The sequence below is a fragment of the Myotis lucifugus genome, unplaced genomic scaffold (assembly GCF_000147115.1).
Source record: "Myotis lucifugus unplaced genomic scaffold, Myoluc2.0 scaffold_265, whole genome shotgun sequence".
NCBI lineage: Eukaryota > Metazoa > Chordata > Mammalia > Chiroptera > Vespertilionidae > Myotis > Myotis lucifugus.
Window position 1 is genome coordinate 1,277,332 of NW_005871313.1, and position 16,322 is coordinate 1,293,653.

A 16,322-nucleotide genomic window follows, 5' to 3' on the forward strand; every position below is an offset into this window, starting at 1 on the left:
TTTCTTAAGTTATTTCCAAATTTAAAAGAAGCATTCCCGAAGTATTTTAGTAGTTAACCCTTACAGAGCACTTACCATGTGTCCAGCACTATTTCTGTGCTTTACCTATACTATCTTAATCATCACAATAATCCTGTGATGTAGGGATTCTTATTAGCATCCCCATATTACATATAAGAAAACTAAGGTGCAAAAGTATCTTTTAATTTGTTCCAAGTCAAATAACTAGTGAGTGGTAGAACTGGGATTCAGACCCAGGTAGTCTGAATCCAGACTCCATGTCCTTAACTACTCTGCACACATAATTTTATTGCGATATTTCAGATATTCAGAGAAGTGAAAAACATACCTAAGCATTTCACTTAATATTTATTTTATTATTTGAATTTCTAAAAAACATATTATTGGAAATGTCAGAAAGTTAACTTACCAGCAGATGTAGGTATCCAGGAACTGGTGACCCTCAGACTTATCTACCTTTATCCATCATGCATATTCCACAGTACTTGAACAAATCTATATTCATTATAGTTTTCATTAAAACTCTAATAAACAAAATGAAATGAAAAATATCAGGATATCTCCATGGCAACTGTTAATTAACTGTAGATGCCTGACAGAAATGTAGTGGTGTTTCTTTGTAAATATTCTAGTATTCAGACTTCTCACTGGTAAAGAATAATTCATGTATGCATATATGAATATCTTCATTAAACAAACAGTGATTGGGAAGCTATTTATGGTGTGAATAAGATTGGCAAGTTACTTGCCCTCATGGTGCTTAAATCTAGCAGGGGGAAATTAGTTAGCTAACATATAAACATATGATATTTTTCAGTGGTAAAGGTTAAGAAGAAAATGAAACAGGCTAAAAATATACAAAATGAAGACAGAAAGGAGACTTTAGTTTGGATAGTGGGGATGGACTATCTTAAAAGGAAACATGAGCTGAGATGAGAAAAAAGGTATTAACTCTGATATTTATGGGGAAAGAACATGATGGACAGGAGAGATAGCAATGATAACAGGAACAATCAAATTTTACGCATTTCTACCATTTTACATATATAATATGACCATAGGACAGTAAACTTTATTAAATACAACCAATTGTATTAGAATTTCTCCAGTAGATAACGAAGTAAACTTACAAATCAGCAAGATATTAGGTTTGGCTAGATAAAGATCAAATTTTCACCATTACTGACTGAGGGCATGGCCCAAATTTGTGACCAAGTCCTAATATTTGCTCGCTGACCTATGGTGGCTATCACATCATCAAGGCCAGTCATTTATAAGGGGAAATCACACCCGTTGGATTTCTGTGGGGACAAAAAGATAGGACCAGATCCACATGTGCTTGCTGTAAGGAACTAGGTTGCAAAGTCAAATGCGTGCATCTCTCCAGCAGGCTGGCTTGAATTGCATAAGGACAGGCCACATGGGAATCCACCTAGCAAGGAGGTAAACAAATGGAGATAGAAAGGTCACCTCCTCCCTAACCAGTAAAGTGAGGTGATCAAGGCCTGAAGTATTTCTCTAGCAAAATGGATCACAGCTCAAGGTGGTTTTGCCCCCTCACCCCAATCCAGGGCACATTTGAAAATATCTGGAGATATTTGGTTGTGAAATTAGGGATGGTGCTACTCCTGTCCAGTAGGTAGAGCCCTTAGATGCTGCTAGCCATCCTATGCTGCACAAAATCACTACACCCCAGAAGTCCCCTTATCCAGCCATGAGGGTAGGACAACAGGGTTTCCTGCAACAAAGTCTATTAGGAATTTTTAGAGTTACTATGGAGCAAAATATTTTATTTTACTTCCTTTGAGGACACGTGTTAATATTGTACTCTTATTATTTTCATTGTTTCTTTTCATATGTGCAAATACATGTGATTCATAGAGCAAGGTTCTATAAAACCCAGCTGAAATGTCACCTCCTCTTGAAGTTTCTCGTAATTACTCAACTGCTAGGTGTTCTTTTTTTTTTTAGCTCCTATGGCAATCTATACATACTTTTATCCCAGCACTTATCACCCTGTGAAGTAACTATTCATTTAAAGGTCATTCCCATTTGGAAAATAAGTCTTTCAGAGTGCAGACTGTGTGGGATGTGGTAAACATTCTACAAAGCTCACACTAGGACCCTGTATTAAAGAAGTAATCAGTCAAAATGTCAATAGTTCCGCAGTTGGGAAACACTGAGTCCCAGAAATCTTTGTAACTGCAATATCCACATGGTACCTGCCATAAAAATCACGAACTGAGTGAATGAATGCTCAGAAAAGGACACTACTACCATAAAAATGCCATGAGTTCTATTTTATTTATCTGGCAAAGCTTTACTTATTTGTATCCTGAGGGAATTAAAAACGTATTTCATATGTTCATCTGAAAGGAACATTTCTTGGACAATTTGACAGAATGATTATAGTTTAGCAACTAGCACATGATCAAGAAAAGCAATAGGCTATGTTACAGACTGGATAAAATCTTGGGGTAAAAACAGTCCATTTGAAAGGTGTGCAACATAAGAAATAATATTGAATGACATTTTCAAAAACAAAAGTAAAAATGTAGTAATCTTAAAGATATAAAGTCATATTGGACAGATAACTTCAAAAACAGAAGTGAGAATTTAATGATGAAAGGAAACTTTGGTGATAACAAACAATGATGGAAACTAAGAGCATAAAAAATAAAATGAGATAAAATTAAAATAGAAGAAAATATATTTTAAGTAACTTAACTTAAGCTTCAGAAAATAGTTCGGAACACCTCATGAGAAAGAAAACTTTCTTGTTGTACCAGAACAAGAAAAAGAAAAAATGTTGCCCATTCAAAAGGATGGAAAAGGGATGGTAGGAAGCTAGAGTTTACATTTAAAATGTAGTTCCCTAGGTATGAATTTATGAAGCACAGTTTTCAAAGGCAGTAGCCTAAAACTAAAAAGAAAAAGGCTTAGTGGTGGCATAGAGGTTACCTATCTTCCCACGAAAGGAATCACACTTGAACAACAGTAACAGAAATGTAAAAAATAATCACTTTTTTCTACATTGTCTTAGAGACCCACACTAGGGAATAGTGTTCAACCCTGAGTGCCACCTGGTCATCAGAGGTTCTGTGATCTAAATGGTGTCTCAATTCTGTTGTTGCCAGGCAAGATAGCCCCAGATAATATATTAACAAATAAGCCTAGATGTGTTCCATAATTCTTTATTTACAATAACATGAGTGCCAGATTTGAACCTGGTCTTGTTTTGGAAGAAAAACACTGAGAATTTTTACTAAGTCTAAATTAAGATGATCAGGTGTTTAGGGGGTTGAAAATCCTATCACACAAGGGATGAGTAAGAGGTCACAAATATTTAACCTAGAAAAGAGGTAAATCTTTTAACTAATGCAATTTGCTTTAGGATACCCAAGTACAAGGTGTAACTCATTTATTCATTTAATAAAATTAATTTTGTCTTGGTCATCAATCACTAGAACTAGGGGAAAAAATCTGCTCTCAAGTTTATACAATATCCTCCTAGGAGACCGTGAGAACCACCAAGTTCATAGAATCCAGAAAATTGTGGAAGAGCCTCTGGTCTTCAGGTCATGGTGGTTTTCACTAGAATATTTGTTGCCTAAGGCCACAGGGTCAAGTCACATGCAGGTGGCTCTGCTACCCCTGTGCTCATTTCTCACTCACTTGCCACGCTTGGCCACTGGATCCTTCTCCTTGATTCCCAAGGCCTTGATGCTCATTGTTTGCTTGTTGCTAGAAACAAGATTTGCAAGAATTTGCCATTTTTTAATGTTTCCAGGCTCAGAAGAAAATCTAATTTTCTCTTCATGTGGCCCAGCCACTTTTCCCACTAGATGCATCTATTCAGTGGCATAGATTTGGCAGGAGGCGAGGCAGATGTTCTCTTAGATGTTGCCCACAAGGTTGCACAACCTCTGGATGGCTGGATGGCTGAATGGCTGGCCGTCCTTCTGAGCATCTTAAAGCGTATTTTAAGATCTGGTGGAGAAAGGAGGCATGTACACATGAAAAAACTAATAATTCAAGAAATTAAGTGGTAAATATCAAATAAACCCTGGAAAAGGAAGCAAATGGTATGTGTATTTAAAAAAAAGGAGATATAATTTTTAGGTGGAGTAGACAAGAAATATTCCACTTATTTTTTAAATATTTATTTCCAGTTAAGACTTTTATCTGAGCTCTTTTCTCTCTCTCTCTCTCTCTCTCTCTCTCTCTCTTTCCCTCCCTCATACCCGCCCTCCCTTTTTCACACACACACACACACACACACACACACACACACACACACACACATTTTCCCTAATAAAGGTCTCTCACATTCACTTCAAAGTCACTATAGTATTTTAAATAGCATTCACTACATCCAACCTATCTCCACCTTAGATCCACTCTATTCTAATATCCCCACAACTGCTACTCAATCAAGAAATTATCTTTAATTTTTCCTCTTTTTTACTTCCCACATCCAATCGGTCATCGTCATTACCACATGGTTTTCAGGGCCATTTTTTATTTAGCCTCTTTGCTAGCACATCCTCTCACCATTATCCACACCATTCCAAGCTACTGGAGTGAGCTTTATAAAATACAAGTCTGGTAACTCTTTGCTCTCTAAATTTTAAAGGTTTTATTGCCTTTAAACTAAAACTCAAATTCCTTGGCCTGACACGTATGACCTTATGATCTAGCCCTTTCCTACATTTTATTCCTGATTTCTTATTATTTGTCTCATTTTTTATTATTTCTTACTATTGTTACTTACCTGCTGTTTCTGAAATAGGCTATGATCTTTTAACAAGTCACTTCAGTCCTACCTTTGATCAAAACCTTTCAATGACCCTCCATCTTACTCAGAATCAAAGCCAATGTCTCTATTGGGCTGTGAAGACTCGCTTCTATCTAACTCATCATTGTTATCTCCTTACTCTCCCTCTCCCTCTCCCTCACTCTGCCTCAGCCACACTACTCTCCTGGGATGTCTTCAAGCAAGTAATATGTCCCTGCTTTAGAGTCGATGCACTGGCATGCTCCTTCATTTCTTTTAAGCCTCGGCTCAAATTTTGTCCTTTTGAGTAATACCTACCTGACCCCCCTATTAAAAATTGCAATCCTCCATGTAAATTCTTCCTGTGTGCCTTGACTATTTGAGTTTTCTCCATAGCATTTATAACATTCTAGTATATTATTTTATTTTACTTAACATTAATTGTAATCCCTCTCCCCGCCCCCCACCACTGCAATATAAAGTCCTTTTGGGCAGGAGTTTTTGTCTCGTTTATTCACTGCTGTACCCAGACCTCAGAAGATTGTCTGGTACATGATCTTTCAATAACAGTTGCTGGGCGAATAAAGGGTACACACAGATTTGCATTTTGGAGTACCTGACAGTGTCTGGATTACACTAGTATTTCCTTTAATGCTCATAAAAGCCCTGTAAGATAATTGCTATATCCATTCTAAAGATGAAGGCACTAAAATTTCTAAGATTTGAGTCAATGATGTCTCCAGAATTTCTGTGTAGTCAGCATATATAAGGACAGCATTCTGGTCAGTGGAGAAGTAAATACACTCAGAAATACACTATCTTTTCTTATGTTGCATGTTGTACTTGAGAGTGGCTTGAGATACGCTGATGCATATAGCATGTGCTAAGGTATCTCTAACCTTTGGCAGCATCTCTTGCCCAAGGTTCTGCAATTATTCAGAGCATCCAAGCCAATATGTTTAGGAGACAGTGAATATAACGTTTGTCTGTAGCAGAAGTTCATGTAGGAAAGTAGAAAATGACAAGATTGATGGTGCTATTGTGTCTATATTGTGGCTTTTTAGAATGCTCTGCTAGGAATTGAGCTATCATTGGTTCCCAAACCTGTGGTGACTTAAAAATATAGTTGTTCGAAACTATACCTCCTACTGGTGTAGATGTTTAACAAGCTTCCCAGGTTTTTATAAATCAGCCAACCCTGTACTCTAACTAGACTGGCATTTGGGAACATGGTAAACTACTAAAGGTTTTCAGGTGGCAGTTTGCATAGGTTACTGTTATTTGCAGTTTAATTCTTGCTGGAAAGCACCCCTGTTGCTGTGCACTGTACAAACAGGGAAATCTAACAGGGAAGTGGGTGAGATGTTCTGGAGTAATGTGTCATGCTTTGCCTCACAATGGTATTTTTCTCCCTCTGTTACAGGTCAATGCACAAACTGGCCCAGCTGGAAAGACTTGACCTAGGAAATAATGAATTCAGTGAGCTGGTAAGCGAATGCATTTTCTAAACTTGATAAATACACCCCAGGGGTTTTTTTTTTCTTTGTCCTTGTAGCTCCAGGTATCAAATCAGCAAGTGTACATTTGCATTTGCTAAATATAGAAACAAAATAAAATCTGGGGATTAAAATAATTGTTTGGCTCTATAGTGAGCCACAGAGAACTGGATAATATTAGGATTCACTACAACAAGGGGGATAAGCAGAGGCAGTTTGACAGTTTTGAGCACCAGCTATGTGGCAGGCACCATGTTCCATGTGTGACAAAGGTTATCTCATTTCCTCCCGCTTTGACATGTCGCCATGGTAACTTTATGGAAATGAGCTCAAAGTGGTCACCAACTTACATGGCTTTAATGTGGTTTAACAGGAGTTAAACCAAGACTTAACTCAAAATCTAAACCTTAAAAACTTCTGCCTTGGAGGCTTCTTAGTGGAGAGGAAACGTCAATTGTCTTCTATTTCTAATTGTACTGAAAGTATCTTTCTAGTGAACACATGTTACAACCTCACTACGATCAAATATGACAGAATTCGGATTTCTCCTTTCAGGCTTAAGTGTCCTTTAAAATTTGCCTGAAGACTAAAGTCTCAAATGCAAATTAGAAAGCAAATACTCCTTTGCAAGCACACTCAGCTTTCTATTTCAGAAGTCTTCAACTTGAACATCTTCAAATATCAAAAATCCAATTCATCTAAAATGTATTTTAATTATTTATAAGTTAAAACAGTGAAGTAATCGGCTTTCCTCTCCCAGCTATGTTGCTAGCGATGTGACCATGTGTGAATTACTGAACCTCTCTAAGCCTCATTTTCCTCTTCTATAAAGTGGAGATTATAATGATTCCTCCCTTACAGGGCTTGTGTGAGAATTAAATGAGATAATGTAGGTGCCGGACCTGGAAAATGTGATTCTCAGTAAATCTAATGTACAGGGGTGTCGGTGTAAATTACACTGCATGTGGAATGAGCAAAAAAATTAACTTTTTTTTTTCTTTAACCATAACTGATCTGATCATTATCCCACAGTAGATTAGCTGTTTGTGGAAGGTAAAAAAGTACTTTTACTCTTGTGTGATTAAAAATTTAATCTTCTTTAAAGGTTACATGGTTCCTCCCAGTGGTCGGCAAACTGCGGCTCGCGAGCCACATGCGGCTCTTTGGCCTCTTGAGTGTGGCTCTTCCACAAAATACCAACTTCTGCGCATGGGCCACGAAGTTTCAATCGCACTGTACTTGCACGCCCACACGTGGTATTTTGTGGAAGAGCCACACTCAAGGGGCCAAAGAGCCGCATGTGGCTCGCGAGCCGTGGTTTGCCGACCACTGCTCTAGGTTGTGCTCATCTTCTTTGCATAGCATTTCTGTCTCTCGTGTATCCTCTCGCCTTCCCTGCTTTTCTCCTTAAGATGGAATTGGATATGTGGGAAGGTGGCCGCACATCTCTCTGACCTGAGGAAAGGGACTCTCCTGGCCTTGGGCTGGTTTTCAGAAGCACGCTGGCGGCACATGCTCTGGGCTGCTGTCTGCAGCTGGGCCTGCCTCCCGTGTTAAATCTGTAGTTCTGAACCAGTCGTCACTTCTTCGGGCTCCGGCGATATTCCCTTTGGGCTCAGGAGATATCTCCCTCTTGCTGGACCTGCCACCACTCAGCTCTCATTGGCTATAGATACATGAGTCTCTGCCCTGTCTTCCTTCCAGCATCAGGCTTGGCAGTTCATCTCCTGGTTTCTGTTGTGAGGGTTCTTCAACAACCATAACCCCTATAGCTGCCCCATAGCCAGGAGACATAGACTCTAAATGTCTACATGATGTGCAACCTGAGAGAGGCCAAGGACAAATAAAGTGCAGAGCCTCCCTCTGCCTGCTGCATCTCACTGTCAAGTTTGTCCTGCTTTGCACGCTCTCAACATTGTTATAGGGCAGCCTGGATGGTCAATAACAGATAGTGGCAAAACTAGTTAATACTGGTAGCTTTAAAATTAGTCCTTAGGAAGGTAGGATCTGCCCATACTTTTATGAAGAGATGTAGCTTGGCCTAGTAGTTGAGAAACCATAGACAGTGGATCATGACAACTGAGATTTGACTCTCAACTCCATCTCTGGCTAGGTGGGTTCCTTTGGGTTTGTAGCTCACTCTCTCTCATCAACATCCTCTTTACTAAAACAAGGATCTCACTCTCATCTCTTTTGTAGGCTTTTTGAGAGAATTTCATGCATAATACTCTATAATAAACACTTAATATGTGTTTCAGTGAATTTTAATTTCATCAGGTGTATCATTTTGCAAGCCTTTCATTTGTATAGTTTGTGAATAAATCTTTTATTATAAACTAGAGGCTCAGTGCATGAAATTCGTGTATGGGTAGGGTCCCTAGCAGCTGCTGGCTGCCAGCCGGGGCCTTCCTTTGTTCCACGCCACCCCCTGGTGGTCAGCGCATGTCAGAGCAAGCAAGTGAACTCCTGGTAGGTCGAACTCCAGAGGGGACACTTTGCATATTAGGCTTTTATAGAGAGAGAGATATTTGGAAACAGAGATGAATATTTATTTTTTTGAAAATAGACTTACTAAAAGTAAATTTAAAATATATTTTTTTTATCTTACACTTTATGGTATCTAAGAAATCATCCGAGCAGAAACATTTATTTTTTACTTTTGAACTCCCAATATTCCATAATGGTCACAAAGCAGTCTCTTCTTAATTTTTTTCAGTTACCCAGGGCACTAAATGTGATAATACACAGTTATTTGTAGTAGTGGGGGAAGTATAATTATGGAACTTCACATTCCTAATGTTATTCACTTTTAATCAAATGTCTGGCTTTTATTAGTCATATGTGTGGGACTATTATTTCTCTGACAATACAACCTTTAATGAAAAAATAAGAGAATTTTCTATGATAAGAGGCCTCTGGAAATAATGTAATATGAAAGAAAGAGGATTAAATTCTATTCTACAGCTAGATGTTGACACCCAGGAGATTACTATTAGGTGATTCATTTGTGTGACATAGTAATGAGACCGATGTGGAGAGAAAAATGACAATAAGTAACTTTTAAAAACCTTAGAATGTGAAAGCCTAATAAGAACAAAAATTTACTTGCTTAAAAATCAATATAAATATCCCAAATGAGATTCAAAGTTGAAATATCTATTAATGGATGCTCCTGTTATAATGAAAATTTCTAAACAGAAGGTATTATTTTATGTTTCTAACAGTAATAACCACCAAAAAATGCTGGGCAAACTTCTAGGGACATAATAGGTTATTAATGTTGGGGTGGGGTTTTTTAATATATTTTTATTGATTTCAGAGAGGAAAGGAGAGGAAGAGAGATAGAAACATCAATAATGAAAGAGAATCATTGATTGGCTGCCTCCTACATACTCCACCTTGGGTATCAAACCCACAACCTGGGCATATACCCTGACTGGGAATAAGTCGTGACCTCCTGGTTCATAGGTTGATACTCAACCACTGAGCCATGTCAGCGGGGCAATGTTTGGGTGATTGTTGTTGTTTTCTAATTATTTCTTTCATGGCTTGTTTTTTGTTTTGTTTTTTCAATATAAAATTAATAAATGAATAGTTTTCAAATTTCAGAAGTTTTTTAAAAAGTGTAAAATGATAGTAAAAGTCATCCACAACCTCATCTCCTTATATGATCAAAATTAATATTTTTCTAGTGTCTTCTTCCTGCCCCTCCCCCTCATTTTCTTTTAATGAAATCATATGTGTATTATTTGAAGCCAGGTCAGAGATGGGACACTATTAGGTTGATTTGTGGAATTGGATCACATCAATCCTTAAAATCCTCTGTGTACTATCACATAATGATTCAGATCTCCCCAGAGTCATAGAATGGTGAGGGCCACTAAAACAGATTCAGTAGTTGTCACAGGGCCCAAAAACCCTATGGTAGGTATAGATTTCAGGTATATAGAGATCTATCCAGTGAACTGAGTCCCTATTGTCCTGAACTGGTGGAGGAAATAATGGAGCCCTGAAAAGCAAATCACCACAAATGAGAAGAATATAGAGCAGACTGAGCAGCAGAGCCTGGAGGATGATGGGATCAGTAGGTGGATCCAGAACCAATGTGAAGCCCTACTGACCATCACTCTAATTCAGCCCCAGCTTCTTAGCTCCCAGCCTCTCTCATTAACTTGCTGCTCCCCTCCCTGCACTGGTCTGGACATTTGTTTTTAATATGAATTTTAGAATTAGTTTATCAAGTTTTTCAAAAAAATTCTTGTAATTTGATTAGAAATGCATTGATTCTATTAGATTCTATAAATCAAATTTGATTGGATTGACAATGGAAAATTTTAAGATATTGATTTTCATTTGAAACCAACATGACATATCTCAATTTGTTTGTCTATTTCAATCTTTCAGCTAAGTTTCAAAAGTTTCTTCAAAAAAAGTTTTACACATTTTTAGTTTAGCCCTAAGTACCTATATTTTTGTTGTAGTTATCAGTATACTTTTCAAAGGTTATAGTCTCCAACTGTTTTGTTGCAGGTGTATAGTAATCCATTTGATTTTTTGTTTTTTGCTTATATCCAGCTACCTATTAAACTCTACTAATAACATGAGTAATTGCCTTAGATTCTTTAGATTATTCTGTGTAGTGAATCAAAAGTCTGTGAATAGTTGAATAGAAGTAATTGTTATTGTCTGATTCCTGATTTTAATGGAAATTTACTTAATGTTTTGTTATTAAGAATATTCTTTACTATTAGTTTAGGTTAGCTTCAGGATTTACCTTCCTATTTCTAAATTACTAAGACAATTTATCATAAGGAGATGCCAAGCTCTATAAAAAGCTTTTTGACGTTTATCGAGGTAATAACATTTTTTCTCCTTGAATCTATTAACGCTGTGAATTATATAGAGACAGTTTCTAATGTAAGACCACCTTTGAATCTCTGAAATAGATCCAACATGATTATGATATAACAATGATAATGACCATCTATATAAACAGTATGCAGTTCAAGCCTATCTAGGATTTTTAAAAATCCTTGCTCATATGTGAGATTTGTATACATTATTCTTGTGTACTTTCTATACCTGTGATTTTATGTTTCTCATCAGTTTTGGAAAATTATCAGTCCTTATCTCCTCAAATGTTGCCTTTTACCTATATGGTCTGTCTTTCCTGCTGGAATTTGGATCAAATATGAATATGAGTATGATATGTGATCTTAACATTCTATTTTATTAATTAATTTATGTTTTTTTCTGAAAAAGTAATCAGATAGATGATAATTTTTAAATGTTTATTTTGTATCATTAAAGAAAGCATCTTGGCCTCTCTACCAAACATACTCATTCCTCAGAATTTGAAGCAGAATGGTGAGATCATTTTAAGAGTATTTTAACTCCTTGAACTACCAATTACTGACAGATATTTCTTAATTATAGGCCACTCAAATTCTGCATTAAAAAAACAAAATATAAATTGTAATAAACAAATACCTAAGTGAGAGCAACAAAAATATTTAAAAAGTAAAAAGAGTTATTTCACATGATAAAAAAAAAAACATTTAAGCCTTGGCTGGTTTGGCTCAGCCTGCAGACTGAAGGAACCTGGGTTCAATTCTGGTCTAGGGCACATGCCTGGGTTGCAGGCTCAATCCCAAGTGGGGAGCATGCAGGAGGCAGCCAATCAATGATTCTCTCTCATCATTGATGTTTCTATATAACTCTCTCCCTATTCCTTCCTTTCTGAAATCAATCAATAAATAAATAATTTTAAGTTTTTTAAAAACACAATGCAAAGATGGATTGGATTTAAAAGTTCAAAGAACTCATTAGGAAATGCTCAGTAAGTCTACAGACCACTAGAAGCAAGAATTTCTAACCTTAGTATTCAAAATGAATTCATTTTGGTTGCATTCTTCACTTTATTTCATAGAGTCCAACAAAAATTCAAATAGATAAATAAAGAATGGAGAAACTCTGAGAAGAAATACCAACAATTGCATAGATTATCTGCTTGGACTATACAAATACTACCAATGTGCTTTCATAGAAATTTAAAACAATTAATACTTATGCTAATGTTTTAACTTGTATCTACAATTAATTTGAATTTAATTAAGAATTTAATTTAAGAATTAAACTCATTCTACTAAAAAGTGTAGCTACCAATGGTTTCAGCTCCCTAGTTTGCCCAGGGTGGACTCATTTTTAATTACCTGGGATGCATGTATACCTGAGGCAAGCACTTTATTTACATATGCAGTAATTTTCTTTATGAGTGAGTACAGCAGAGGTTTCCCACACCTATTAATCACACTTTGTCAGTTATTCTTCAAGTAAAGTTTATAAGAAGATAGTAATAAAATACAATTTGTCATCAAATAACTGGCTACCCCAATTTTAAGGAATATATTTGAAACATCTTAGTCACTAACTCTTCCATTTCTTACATTTGTAAAATGTCCAAGGACACATATTGTAGATATATATCATAGACATTGACAAATGTTATTAATAATATCAAAAATTTTTTGAAAAATGAAGCTTATTTTTTAAATTATTACAGACGCATCAATTTCTGTATCAAAGTCCAGGCAGGAGGTGGAAACTATATCAATTATTTCACAAAGAAAGTTTCACATAAAGAATGGTTAATTGTGCATCAGAGAACTAAAAGAGTAAAAAGGAGGCACTGAAGGGTTACAGACATAACTCTAGGACAGTGATGGAGAACCTCTGACACGCGTGTCAGAGGTGACACACAAACTCATTTTTTTGGTTGATTTTTCTTTGTTAAATGGCATTTAAATATATAAAATACATATCAAAAATATAAATCTTTGTTTTACTATGGTTGCAAATAAACAAAAAATTTCTATATGTGACACAGCACCAGAGTTAAGTTAGGGTTTTTCAAAATGCTGACACGCCGAGCTCAAAAGGTTCACCATCACTGCTCTAGGAAGTAGCTAAAATCTCTAGGAAACAAATGGGAGAAGGTCGTGTAGGGAACTGGGAAAACCTAAAGCTGGGACTAAGACATCTATAGAGGGCACCAGCCAGCTAGGTAATAGTGGTGTCACTTAGGGGGCCTGATAAGGTTGGTTCTAGTTGTGTTGAAAATTGCTGTTGCTGAGGTTCATTGTTGCTACAAGGAGAACTGTTGCCATTGATGCTACTGTTGAGATGCTGAAATGACAAGGAAGTAACACAAAGAGCAAGTCCCATCTTCTTCCTCTGGCCTCCCGGTCTCTCTCCAGCACACCCAATTGTCAGTGCCTGTCACAGAGCTGCCTGTCCAAAAAGAAATGTTAATCTCGGAATTACAAGCAGAATATAATGGGCCCACAGCTGAAAGGCAATAGCTGAAACATTTAAAGTAAAACAAATGTTTATTTTTGCCAACTCACTTGCAGTATCATTCTCTCCAGAAAGCTTTCCCTGTTCCTAGCAGAGCACCAGGTTCCCAACTGGCGCTTGATAAATATTTCTCAATGACTTGAATGAGGAATGATTTGATTTTAAAAGTGAACCATTTGACCCAGTGATCCCACTTCTAGGAATATATCCCAAGAAACTAGAAACACCAAGCAGAAAGAATATATGCACCCCTATGTTCATAGCAGCACAATTTACCATAGCTAAGATTTGGAAACAGCCTAAGTGCCCATCAGCAGATGAGTGGATTAAAAAATGGTGGTATATCTACACAACGGAATACTATGCTGCAATAAAAAAGAAGGAATTCTTACCATTTGCAACAGCATGGATAGAACTGGAGAGCATTATGCTAAGTGAAATAAGTCAGTCAGAGAAAGATAAATATCACATGATCTCACTCATTTCTGGAATATAATGAACAACATACACTGATGAACAAAAACAGATCCAGAGACAGAGAAGCATCAATCAGACCATCAAACCTCAGAGGGAAGGTAGGGAAGGGTGGGGGTAAGGGGGAGAGATCAACCAAAGGACTTGTATGCATGCGTGTAAGCCTAACCAATGGACACAGACACCAGGGGGATGAGGGCATGAGTGGGGGGGTTGGGGGCATAAGGACACATATGTAATACCTTAATCAATAAAGAAAAAAAAGAAATAAAGAAATAAAATAAAAGTGAACAGTTCAGCCAATTCTCATCTTCAGAATTATGCCTACATAAATAGGAAATTAAAGTATTTCCTCCAATTCTAAAGTAGAGGAAACACTTTATCTGAAAAGCAGTCATTCTGTAATTAGCTATCTTTTGAGGAATCAATTTCAATTCACTTTGAGACACACTTCCAAACAAGTTTCTCCATGAAAATTAAAAGTACAAAATTTGAAACTGTGCCCAATAAATAAATAAAACTGTATTTCCACTAACTCTGAAATTTGAAAGGAATCCTTGATGAATCATTCAAACAAAATGTATTTTCTGACTGAAAAGAATTGTGAAGGCTTTTTCTCACAGGAAGATCACATTGGGGTGTCCACTTTTATAAATGCAACATCTGTCTACTTAGGGTTGTAAAAGCAATTTCCAATGTCACACATACAAATAAAGAAACTTACTGTCTTGCTTTCAAACTTTCCCTTTCGTAGCAATAAAATAAGTCACCTTTGCCTTTGTTTTCAAAGGAAGCAATTTTTCCCTCATTGCCATTTCTTATTACTTCAGTATCATAACTGGGCACTGTGAATGAAACTAATTAGCTCTGTTTGCCTTTCTATAAATAAATTGTTCTAAGAGTGGCACATATCTCAATGTAGTCAAGTACCTTGGTGATTCTATCAACAGTTCTACCAGAGAAATTAAAGAAAAAATAAACACTCCCTGATTGAACCAGGGTAGACTACATTAAATAAGAGTACAAATTTAAAATCAAGGCTTCACAAAGAAAACAGGAGATTATGTAATCATGGAGCACACCCAGGAGAACAGTCTTGAGTTGTGAATAGGGATTGTGAATCACCTAAATAACAAACATAAATTGTATGTAGAGTAATCAAATTCAAACTGGAATCTTCCTGACTTGCATACTGAGTTGGTAATACCTGGATGTATTACCTGAAATTGAATTAATAGAAAAAAAGTTATTTGATTTCAGGTTTCACAACAAACCAAAACTAAAAGAATGAAAATGCCAAGGAGAAATATAGAAATATAAAGAAAAGGGTATGAAGAATGTGTCTGTGTGTGTATGTGTGTATGCATGTGTGCGTGTACGTGTGTGTGTGTGTGTATGTGTGTGTGTGTGTGGTGTAATTAAGTGTAGGTGGCCAGAGAAGCTTCACTCAGAAGGTGACATTTTAATAAAAACTTAAAGAAAACTAGAGAAGAAATCATGCAAATATCTGGGCGGAAGATTGTTCTAGAAAGAGGGTACAGGAAAAGTACAAACATCAAAGATGAGAGCAGGCATAACATGTGGACATCAAGAAGACTAGAATGGCCCTGGCTGGTTTGGGTTAGTGGGTAGCATCAGCTCACAGACTGAAGGGTGCTGGGTTCGATTCAGGTCAAAGGTTGCAGGCTTGATCCTTAGTCCTGGTTGGGGTGTGGGCAGGAGGCAACCGATTGATGTGTCTCTCTCACATCAATGTTTCTCTGTCTCTGTCCCCCTCCCTCCCACTCTCTCTAAAACTCAATGGAAAATATCCTTGGGTGAGGATTAACAACAACAAAAAAGACTAGAATGGCTAGAATAGATTAAGTGAGGAGAGGGGGGTGATCAATTATTTGGGAATGGAGTGGGTTGGGGTAGGGAGTAGAGATAGAATCCTGTAAGACATTTTAAGGTTTTGAACAAGTAGAACCACTGGTCTGACTTACATTGTTACATTATATTATATTGCACTATGTTACAGTATGTTATATTACATTAATTTACATTACAGTACATTATATTACATCACATTACATTATATCACATTACATTGCCAGGATCACTTTGACTGCTGTGGGGAGAATAGTTAGAAAGTGGGGCAAGGTGGAGTTAAAGGGACCAATTAAGAAGTTGTTGCAATAATACAGGCAAGAAATTAT

At 36.8% G+C, this 16,322-nt stretch overlaps 1 protein-coding gene across 1 annotated transcript in view; it reads left to right on the top strand.

Annotated features, from left to right (window-relative positions):
- LRRC7 (leucine rich repeat containing 7) overlaps positions 1 to 16,322 on the top strand; it is a 307,069-nt gene that overhangs the window by 123,609 nt on the left and 167,138 nt on the right. The window contains exon 6 of the mRNA XM_023762876.1: positions 6,222 to 6,285. Within this exon, the coding sequence (XP_023618644.1) occupies positions 6,222 to 6,285 (64 nt within the window). The remainder of the gene's footprint in view (positions 1 to 6,221; positions 6,286 to 16,322) is intronic.